Source organism: Phaethon aethereus, assembly GCF_964289735.1.
Source record: "Phaethon aethereus genome assembly, chromosome: 10".
Lineage (NCBI taxonomy): Eukaryota > Metazoa > Chordata > Aves > Phaethontiformes > Phaethontidae > Phaethon > Phaethon aethereus.
The window spans coordinates 1,151,100-1,162,325 of record NC_138586.1 but is presented as its reverse complement, the minus strand read 5'-3'; the positions used below and the strand labels follow the sequence as shown (position 1 = coordinate 1,162,325).

Genomic DNA, 11,226 nt, shown 5'->3' with positions numbered 1-11,226 from the left:
TTAGGAAGAGCTGTACTTGTTACTCAAGCGGGAGCTGCTCCGGTCCAGCCCAAGCTCCTGCCCGTTGGCTTTCCACTTCCCAACAGAGCCCTTCTCGTCTGTCGGCGTGATGCTCAGAGCCGGTCTCTGGCACCAGCAGCACAGGCAGGACTGCGAGGAGACAAGAGCGTGGAGAGAGAGAGGTTACAGGCGTGGGCTGCAGGGTAAAAGAGGAGGAAATAGTCCCTTACTGATGTTGGCAAGTCAACCTGCGCAGTGCCAGGCTGGGAATCACACTTCTGAGCCTTGCTGTCCTGCAGATCTGCTGGGAGCAGGTTTTCCAAGACAGGGCTGGCGTGGATTAGAAATGAAGAAACCAAAGTCTTGGGTACCTTTTGGCAGTTGTATTTTCTTGTCCTTGGGGGACAGAAAATACAGGTAATGCTTAGCCAGGCTCAACTCTTCTTTTTGCCACAGCCGTGGGAGGTGACTCCCATCCCATCCCACCCCCTTCCCTTCTTTTCTCAGGGCTCCACTGCTCCTGAAAATTATCTCCAAATAACTTGTGCTTGAAGTTTAAAGCAGCCCCAGTCCCTGGTCTAATGGTTTGTGGGGATGCTTCTGATCCAGAATGACAGGGACTTTTTGGCTTGTCCTAGGTCCTGCACTGGCAAAAGCCTCCCCATAGCAGGGCAGCGAGCTCTAGGGTACTTGAAGCTGGGAAGAGAGGCACCTAGCGGGGGGAAAATTTGGGAGGAGAAATATGATCAGAATACGAGCAAATAGGAGAATCCTGTGGGCTGCTGGCAGCCCCAGCATGTCCCTGATGGGGCATTTGTCTGGGAGCCAGGAGCTGCAAGGGCCCTGCCGCTGCTTGCTGGGTTGGTTTGCCAAGCCACTCTCCACCTTGCCCTCATCTTGTCCACAGAAGTCCACTGCGGTGGGGTGCCTCTGGCTGCACCGTGCCTGGTCCCTGGGAGCTCGTGCCTGGTGTCTGGGAACAGTCACCGTAGCCAAGATCTCTGGAGGGGTCAAGCCTACCTGGAAGCAGTTCTTGAATTTCCGGCTGACAAAGTAGAGAGCCACAGGGTTGATGCAGGAGTTGAGGGAAGCCATGTTGATCCCAAAGTAATCCATCACTAGGAGGAAACTGAGGCGGGAGGGGAGAGAAGAGGGTGGATGTGTTGGAAGCTCACGGAGAACTGAGGGAGGGTTTCCAAAATGCCTGTCAACTGCCTGGCCTGGGAACCTGCTTCTATGGAGGGCCAGTGACTGATACCACAGAGGTGAGCACAAAGCAGTCCCTCCTGCAGTTGGGTATTTGCACAAGGCTTTTTCTTGCGAGGAGCATTTCCTGAGGAAACCAAGAGCATGAGATCTGATTTCCCCTGGTCACCCTGGTGTTCTCAAACTCAAGCACAGTAACAGTGTCTAATTTTTGGCTGGATTTTGGCATGATGGGTAATGAGGAGAGGGGAAGACAGGATCCTACCAAGTGGCAGAGAGTGTGCACACCCCTCAGACATGATGCAGCCTCTTTAGCCCTGCAGAGAATGTTTCTCTGCCCAGGAGACCTCTCTAACCCATAACTTCATAGAGACATTTCAAAATTTAAGTTATTCTCTTCTTATGGTCCCCCACACTCTTTCTCTGTGCCTATCAGGAGAGCAATGCCACCTAGAAAGGAGCTATTGAAACCAGGTGTTTGGAAGGCAACTCCACCAGCCTGCAAGGAGCCCAGCAGACCCTCTGCCAGTGCCCACCGGGGGTCCCAGCACGGTGCCCTCCTGCTGATGCCCCTACCTGAGTAGTTCACATCTGTTGGGGTCTGTCTGGTCATAGATGGTCTTTTTGAGGATGCGGCTGAGGTGGAGCGGCAGCCAGCAGAGTGCAAAGATCACCACCAAGCAGAACACAGTCTTGGCCACCTCCCGGCGCTGCGAAGAGAAGGTGGGCAGGAGAGAAGGCATGATCTGGCTGAGTGTTGGAGAGCAAAGCACCATCTCCCCATGCTGAGCAAGGGCCCTTCAAGTAATTTCTGTAATCTGATGGCGGCTGGGCACCCCTTTGGAGTCCAAAGCACAACCTTGCAGGTCCCAACTCCTGCATCATGAGGAGGACTCTCAGATCCAGGCTGCAGAAAGGGGCAGGGTACCAGCAACACAATACGGATGAGGCTCCTTCACGCCCCTTCCCACCGTTGCTCCTGGTGAATTTGCTGGGGTGATAGGTCCAGGGACATGGGGGCCTCATCCAGCCACCCTTCACACTGTATTATGGTGACAACCAGCCGCTCTGCCTCAAGGCATCGTTCTGCAAAGTGTGGGAGGGGACAGTAAACTATTCTTTTCCCTGCGTGCCTCGTCTGGGGTATGGTACGTTCAACATTCGGTCCAGTTCGGTGTGATCTGGGCTGGCACAGCACAGCCAGAGATAAACGGCTGTAAGAAACTGAAAATCAAGCTGGTCCATGGCCATAAGGCTGGAGGTTTGGGTTGTCCCTGAGACTGGAGATCGTAGAGCTGAAAGCCGCTCTCCCTGGTTTAATCCACGCATCTGCATCAACGTGCCAATACCTGTTGCCCACTTGCCAGCTCATACGTGTCCTTTACCGGGACAGGTGCCTGTTCTCCCCTTCAACAGCACTCCCTTCTGTTTTGGGAAATAGCAGAGTTTCTGCCCTCCTGGTTTTCTTACCCGTTTCATGTGGTCGTTCAGAGCAATTCTCATGCCATTTCTCTTGCTCAGCATCTCGCACGACATGAGGGTGTAGAAGATGCCAGTGCATACCAAGGGGAGGCAGAAATAGAAGCCAAAAAGCCACCAGTCCTTCACATCACGGTAGAACTGCATGCAAAAGAAACAGCAACTGGAAAATGGGGAGAGGGGTGGGGGTAACTGGGGCATGAACTGACCCGGCCCCTGACACGGATGGTGGCCTGTTATCAGACACTTTTGATGTGTGAGGGTGTAACAGCTCCTGTGCTAATGCACATGGGATTATCTCCCCACCTGAGGCTGGTGCACATGTTTAACCTGAAGAAGTAAAGCCTGGTTTACATCTGGCTGTCCGTCCAATCTAGCACTTTTGTGCAAGAAACAGTTGCAGGGAGCTTATTTGGTAGACACAGTGGGATAAGTTCTGATGCTCCGTAGGCGTCTTCGTTCCCTCGCTCACCCTTAGCGGGCCCTGTGATAAAGGTTACCCACGCAGACCGGTTGTGGAGAAGCTCTTTGGCCTGCTGGGACAGCATAGCAGGTTCTGAAGCTCCCCGAGATGTGCCATAACCTTCTGATGTGGACGGTGAAGACATGACAACGGCTTAAGGACCAGCTGCCTGTTTTCTGGCCCCACATTCAAAGCAATTCTGCCCCACGGCACTACAGTGCTGGGTATTCTGTGCTTTGTCTGATACTGCTCTCCCCTGGGCTCACCCCGATGGCTAGAAGCAGCCATCTACAGAAGCACCTAATCCTCTAATCAAGGAGGGAGGACGCTCTGGTTGCCTGTGTCTCCCTTGCACTGCAGCTGGGGTGGGGCAGAGTACATACCATCATGAAGCTGGATTTCTGTTCGGAGGCAAGCATGCACACCCACAGGTGTCGTTCCCAGTAGCTGAGCTCCACCATGTCGAAGGCTATAGCTTCAGGGACTGCAAGCACGATGGCCACTGCCCAGATCAGCATCACCTCCACGGCCTTCCACATGGGGATTCCTATCCCCTGGATCCGGCTCCAGGACGCCACTGCTCGGTACCTGCCCAACGCGTAGGAAGGCAACAGGAGCAGATTGGAGTGAGAAGAGCAACTGTCAGGAAGGGGCTGAGAAGGTGCAGATTGGAGTTGTCCCCAAAGGCCCTTTCCAGTAGGCTTTCCTCCTCCACCCCTGAACCTTCCCCTTCAGTGGAATGGGAAAGGTCAGAAACAGGGGCTCAACGGATGAACGTGATGGTAGCTATCCTTGGCTAATGTCTACCTGCCACTGGGGAGGTGCCACCCTTCGCCACCACGCCAGCGGTTGTTCCAGCACATCATGATCCTCCCCTCAGCTGTTTCCAGCAGGATTTACACTGTCACCAGAGTCAGTTCCTGCTGGATTTCAACTCTACATGACAGCGTGCTGTCCCCATCTCTGAATTTGAAAGCCACCCTGCAGTCTGCCTTTTGGTGACAATGAAGGGACATGCTATGGTCAAATATGGCTCAGGCTGGGCAGCGCAGCTGTAGAAGTTTTTCCTTACCTGTCGATGCTGAGAGCACAAAGGCTGAGGACCGTGATACCCACCGAAGCCTTCTGGATGAAGGGGACCAGCTTGCATACCTGCACACCAAAGGGCCAGTCCTTTGCCAAAAGCTGGGGAAGAACCGCAGGGTTAACAGGCTGCTTTGTGAAAGAGCGTCTGGCTTCCCCTAATAGCAGGTGGTTACCCACAAGGTGTGAGAAGCCCACAAAGAGCAGCTGAAAGCACTCTGAGGTTACCTCCGCCGGGATCACGCAGTGTGCGCTCCCCGGTATTTTGTGTTGTGCTGGGAAGCATTCGTTTGCCCAAGGGCTCGTTGTGAGACGAGTTGAAACACAGACGGAAGGATGGTCCAGACACCAGGTCCTGACTCCAGACCCTGGGTGGTTTTGAACGGATCTGAATCCTAAACACCGCAATGGGCTTCGGGTCACTTTCAGAGGGAAAATGGGTGTCATTCTCTGAAACAGCCAAAATCCAGCAAGGACAGCTTCTTTCAGGTGGCTTTGAAAGCCCTGTAGTCTTAAGCCTTTACCATACTCTGACCCTCTACCACACTTACATTCCTTATAGAACACATATACTGTGGCCCCAAGCTCAGCTGGGGCAAGCAGAGGGTATTGGTGCGGACAAGGTGCCCTGAAGGCAGGAGAAATCCAGGCCACTCACTCATGAGGATGAGAGTGAGCCTGGGTTCAAACCCTTATATTCCCGTGACATCTGGAGCCCATCCTAAGGTTACCCCTACTCAGAACCAGCCCCTTGTGCAAGTTCTTTAGTTTGGCCTCAGCAGCAAGATAAATCAATCTAGAAGCTCTCCTGGAAATCGTGTTTTTGGGTGAAGGCAACTGACCAACCCTACCCTTTCCTTTGGTCTGCAAACCCAGGGAGTCCACCCATCTCATGTGTTGCCGAGAACACACCATGGCGGAACTGGGCTACTCGTAAGACCAGGTTGCTCATAGTCAGTTTGGGCTTCCCAAATAAGCAACAATTTCTCCTGCAGGAGGTGGCTGGAAGGGAGAGGTTCAGAAGGGAGAGGGGTTGCTCAGGTGGCCTAGGGAAATGCTGAACATCAGTCAGCAAATGCCAGTGTAGATGTGGCCAGAGCAGGGAGTCCCAGCCCTGGAGATTTGACCCAGTTTTCCTGTTACAAGGAAGGCAACACCAATGCAAGATGTTGTCCTGGACGAAGTATCTTGACTCTCTGTTGGCTGCAAGCTGTGCTAGTTGCAGCTCCAAGTGTGTCTCCAAGCCAGTGGCTTGTGTTTACAGGAGGTGTCCTGTAGATGAGGTCTTTGGTCTAAGCCGTGAACTCTGCACAAAGCTCAGTGCAACCCCAGTTGTTGCCCGGCCAGGACGCAGAGCTGGGCATTGAGCCTGTGACTGGTTTATCTGCCAGCTTTCCTCAGTGAGGTCATTCCTACAGCCTCCATCTGGTCCCACATACCCCTTTTTTATGATACATAGGACCTTCCTACAACAGCAACTTGTGAAATATGGCAGAACTGGGCAAACAGATCCTGAAAGGAAGGGCTGTCAGACCCATGTCCTCACAGTCCTGGTTGTATAAGCCTTGTTTCTTTGGGAAACCAGGCTAAAACCAACCCAACTGCCCTGATATTGTGGGTGATATAAACAGGACAGATGGACTCTGCAGTCCAGATCCCTCAAAGCGGATAAGCATTCGCATCCCATGGAGGCAGGTCTGCCAGATATTTTGCTGTTGCTGTTACTCTGTTCTTGTTAAATATACATTGCACGACGCAAATTCTTTCCCTGGCTGGATGGTGCGTTTCCCATCAAGTGTGGCAAAGGCAGGATTAACATGGAAATCTTCCCTGCCTTGGTTTTGACTGGGGACAAATATTGGAGGGGCTTTGCTCTTCAAGGTTTTGAGGGGCTCAGCTATGACCATGCTTGTTGGGCTGCCTCCACAACCTCTGCCTGTGCAATGGGCACAGGGTAGAGGCGATCCCCAGGAGAGCTGCTGGTGTTGCAGCCGTGTTCCCCAGACTGTGTCTCCCCTCTCGGGCAGAAAAAATTGCACCTTTTTCAAAGCCAAAGGGGCCTGTTGGGTGAAAGCGGAGATGGTCTGTACCCTGTGGGTGAAGAGGGGTAACCTTCCCCTGGGGCAGTTTTGCTGGCCCCAAGCTACTCTGTTTTCTTGCACATGAGTGAAACCCTCTGCACAGGTCCATGTTCTTGTAACAGCGGGATCCTCCGGCACGTGGAGAACCTGTTAGTTTTGAGGTTAAAAACCTTTACAGTTTTCAATACATTTTCACTTAAACTGTGTCTATTCACAGTGATTTGAGACCCTCTGCGAGCCTCACCTGGTTGTTCTCATTGACAAATTATATGCACCTTCGTCCTACTTCAAATTTCTCTCCCTTCTCCCCCTGCCACCCAGCCTGCTTGATTCAGGACCCCTCTGGCACTCAATTTCCCCTTCTCGGGCTAAAGCTTCCCTTTGACAAATAAACCTGGCTGAGCTCCAAGTCCCTCACCCCACGGCATCCCTTCCAACCCTTCACAGAAACCTCTGCCTCCAGCCCACCAAAACCCGCTTCAAGAAGTGGGCGAGAAAGAGCTGCCGTAGCCCAGAGACGTCTCGCAGACGTCATCACACACCTTCTGCTCTTAACTGGGGTCTCAGCTCTACCCCACGCCTGCCCGGTCCGCCCTGCCCCAGTGCGCCGCGCAGAGCTCCGGTTCCCCTGACTATTTGTTGTGCCTCTTCTCTCTCGTTCAGGGGACGGTGTCTCCGAAAGAAGCCCCTGTTTTATAATACAGCCCCCTTCCTTGCTCCTGGATGAGACTTCACGTTTAGCTAGAGTAAAAAAGGTATTTGCCTGAGGCTGGTTAACTGAACTGTGCTGGGAGAAGTGTCCCCAGTGCACAAGAACGATAATTTTTGCTCAGCTGGGTTGTAACGTCAGGAGACTGCAAGTGATTCTTTCCGTGTGATTTTAGATGAGACTTAAAAGATCTGGAAGGTTGTGTGCCTGTGTGCGCGTGTGCAGAACACAGCCGTAGCTGAGAACACCTCTGCTTTCCCAGGAATGTACTCCGAGCGTTTTCTCTGTTTATGTTTTTCTCATCCTTTCGGGAGCAGAAACACCCTCCCCCTCTCCCTTGCAAAAATGGAGCCTGCGATAAAGAGCGGAGGGTAGATATTCCGCAGGGCACGCAATCACCAGGCTGCTGCAGCGCCCGCGCCGCGTAGAGCCTACCTTATATACGTTGATGGGCAGAGCAATGAGGATGTAGAGAAGGTCTCCGAGTGCCAAGCTGGCAATGAGGACATTTGGCCCATTCCTCATGCACTTGTTCTTGTAAATGATCCTCAGGAGTGTGGAGTTCCCGATGATGCCTACGATGAAGATGGTGCAGGACACGATGGTGTTGATGTACTTGAAGATGTGTCTGATATCCGCAGGCTTCACGCACACGGGCAGCAGGGGTGGCTCAGAGCTGGTGCTCCTGGGGAGGCTCTCCGAGCGGTTCGGCAACTTGGCATCCTGGACCAGGCTTGCCTGGACCAGGCTGTAAGCCTGCTCCTGGCTAAGCACCTCAAAGGGGACGGTGCTCTCCTGGGAAGCCCTTGGGGTCTGGCTGCGTGCCCCGGGGAAGAGGCAAGTCAAGAAAATGGCTAGAGTGGTGGCAGCCGGGATTCTTGCCATTGAGGACCAACTGGCAAAGCTGGGTGCGGAAGTCCTTGCAGTGCTCGTGGGATGTCCTTGCTTGGGTCTTGGTTGGTTCTGCAGATGGAGAAAAGAACAGAGAACCTGGTTCACAGAGGAAGGAGGAACGAGACCGGACTGAATGAAAGCAATTGCTGGAGAAAGTCCATCCCCACAGTGATCAGAAATTGCGCCAGATTAGATCCCATCTAGTCAAAGCAGCTGACCCCCGTGGGTGGGAGTCTGCTGCTAAAATTAAACACGCCCGTTCAGAAACACAAACTAAAAGGAAAACAAGCAGTCTCTTATGCCTCTTGCACGGTATTTCAGCAAACGAGGGCACCTGCCTCTTCTCAAATAGGTGTGTTGAATCAGTTATTGCATCTTCTGAGGTTGGCTGCGCTGCTCACCCACCAAATCTGACTTTTCTGCCCAGCACAGCCTCTTATACCCACCCCACACTTCTCCTTTAGTTTCTGACTGTTTGAAGTAGCAGTTTTGGGGCACCTGCCCCGTCAACACCTGCACATCTGGGCGATTCTGCAGACCCCGGTCTCGGGGTCCACAGAACCAATGGACCTTTTTTTCCCAGTTCATACCATGGGAAGACTGGAGCCGCGCTAAGACCGCGCTCTTCGGCAGATCCCACGGCTGCCCCACGCCATCTCAGCGCACAGCGAAAAGACTCAGCACAGCCTTGCTGGGAAGCGTGGTGGGAAAATACTACACGGGTTTTTCCAGAAATGCTGTATTGATACCTGACATCTTATTCCAATTTATGTGCGAGTACGACAGCCCCTCCTTCCCCATCCTTACCGTCGTTAATTGAACCACTTCCTTTCCAAAGCCACCATGCCCATTCAACTCAATACTCGGGGATATCAATCTCCCTGTGCCGTTTGCAGTTTTGACTGCTGAGCGCAGTGAAAAGTCTCTCAAGCTCACCGAGGCTGGAGCACTACTAACAAATGTCACCAGAGTGGGTCCTGCTTTGCCAATCTCAGGCGGTGCTTTCAGGCAGGACTCGCTAAGCTGCTGCTCCACAACCGCATGAGGAAGCTGAGGATGGCTGTAGCACTGTGCTGGCATGGTGCGAATTTGTGGAAGAGGCTTCCGGATGATCCAGATACGGCCACCAGTGGGAAGTGAGCCCAGGGAGGAAGATGTCAGCACCCTGTCAGTCTGTGCCACAGGCAGGGATGGATCTCGGGTCTCCTGGTTAGAGTGGGCGAAGAATATGTTTCTCAAACTATGAAACTTTACAGCTTTGAAGGGAGGAAAAATTGCTGCACCTACACTGAAAGCAGAAGCCTTTTTGGGCTTCCCTGGGATGTGCTCTGCTCCAGGCAGGGATGTGGGTGCCTGCATGGAATTAGGGATGGGACTTCAATCTCCACTCTGACTCCACCAGGCTGATTGGGGATCTGAGCCCAAACCGGCTGTACCCTGGGGATCTGCTCCCCAGGACCACCCAGCCAGGGCACCCCTGGGTTGTAGCACGGTTCCCCCTGCCCAGGACTGGGGGGACCCCAGGACCGGCACATGCATACCTGGTGGGAGCACGCTGCTCCCACTCTGGGAAGGCATGGCCAAGCCAACCGTGGGTCCCGCTAGGCACAACCACAGCTTCTCTAGAAGTTGTGTTTAATTTTAGCACATTCCTCATGTGTCAGGGGCTTAGGACAGGCTTTGTAGAAATGGCTGTGCCTTCCTATTGTTTGGAAGACTCCAGGCATAATCAGCATGAGGTTGGACTCTTTCCCAATGAGCCAGCCTAACCAGCCCTACCTTTTTCTCAGTTTCACCCTACTACTCTTGTCAGAAAATCTGAATCAGCCTTAGTCCTTCCTCACCCTCTTATGTCCTTCAGTCAGGTCCTTCAACTTCGAACTGTAAACAAGCAGTGTTAAGAGGAAGCCTAAAATTTATTCCCAGTTACGTGTCAAATACAGGCAATAAAATAACCAAATCCCTTCACTCACAGTTTACACCTCGTGAACTAGAGAGTTACCGGTCAAAACCACCGCATTTTAAAGATGTTTCTTTTCTAGTTTGAATCTTTATAGTGGCACCTTAGATATGGTTTCCCCGCAGGAAAGTTAAAGATCCCATCACTTTTCAGCTCACTATAAGCATGCTTCTATCTGCTGGAATATTCATTCCTGGTGCTTAGCAATCTTGGGTGTTCTCTGCGCCTTTTATCTGTGCAGACTCAAACAGCTTTGCAAACTTATCTTGCAGATAAGCCGCATCGGTGTGAGCCAGAACAGGCATTACAAAGTTATCTGCCTGCCTCTGGCTGGGGGGGGGAAGAAAAAAAAAAAAAAAGAGCAGTTTTCAATGACTTGAAGAGAATTTAGAGAAGATGGGCTCGGCCTCGGCCTGCGGCGGGTCCGTCTCGGAGCTGCTGGCACTGGCTCTGTCGGACACGGGGGAAGCTTCTGGCAGCTGCTCCCAGAAGCCGCCCCGGCAGCCCCCCCATACCAAACCCTGGCCCGCAAAGCCCACACAAGCCCCTGGGGGTTTGGCAGAAGAGCTCATGTGAGTAAGGATCACAGGACGCGGCTCACTGGGTCCTGCCCGTCCCCTCCACACTGCAGCTGCAAAGCGCTGAAGGAAAACAGAACTTCTCCCCCGTCTTGCCTTAAAACCCAGCAATTTTGTAAAAGAGAAGCTTTGTTTTCTCCTGTTCAACAGCCCGTTTACTTCGTGCCCTCCCTGCTGCCTCTCACATCTCAGGGTGCTCGAAAGCATAACCCTTTCTCGCTTGCGGGGGAAACTGAGGCAGGGGAACATCAAGCAGCCTGTTCAGCGCCCAGCAGATGTGAAGCCAAGGCCAGCGCTGCTTGACCCAAAAGTCCTCTGAGCTTCGTCCATGTTGCTGATCCCCCGGGGAAGCGACTCGGTGCCCGAAGCGGCCATCCCTGTCCCGCCTGCCCGGCTGGGGCTCTGCTGGTGGCAAATGGCTTCGACGCACCGAAGTGGAGATGCCCTTCGCGCTTTGCTGAGTCCAGATCACAGCTGAGACCGCTGGAGTCATGGCGCGGACGCCAGAGAACGAGTCCCTCGAGACTGAAAACCGCTGCCGTAACCCTGCACAGCCTGCTCCCGTCCGAAAGGTGCCACACGCAGGCTGGGGGGCTCAGCATTCCTCTTGCCCAGTAGCCCAAGAGGAGCCCTCACCTCAGGCCAGCCTCTCCCCCCACGGCACGCTGCCTGCTGCCCTGCCTGCGGCCGCCGCCGCCGCTCTCCTGCCAGACTAGCCTTGCCGAAGGCAAACCAGACCTTTTCTGCCGGTAAACGTCTCTGGCAGCAAAAAC

The 11,226-nt window shown here is 53.3% G+C and overlaps 1 protein-coding gene across 1 annotated transcript; it reads right to left on the bottom strand.

Moving 5' to 3' along the window:
- Nucleotides 1-7,960, bottom strand: LOC309408407 (endothelin receptor type B-like; the record flags this gene model as incomplete). Its single annotated transcript, XM_082004222.1, has 7 exons — nucleotides 7,457-7,960; nucleotides 4,221-4,333; nucleotides 3,532-3,736; nucleotides 2,677-2,826; nucleotides 1,783-1,916; nucleotides 1,021-1,129; nucleotides 1-150 (listed from the first exon to the last, which is right to left on the bottom strand). Exons 1-7 carry the CDS (start codon nucleotides 7,904-7,906, stop codon nucleotides 1-3), a joined length of 1,311 nt encoding a protein of 436 aa, XP_081860348.1. The 5' UTR covers nucleotides 7,907-7,960.
- Between the last annotated feature and the right edge of the window lie 3,266 nt (nucleotides 7,961-11,226).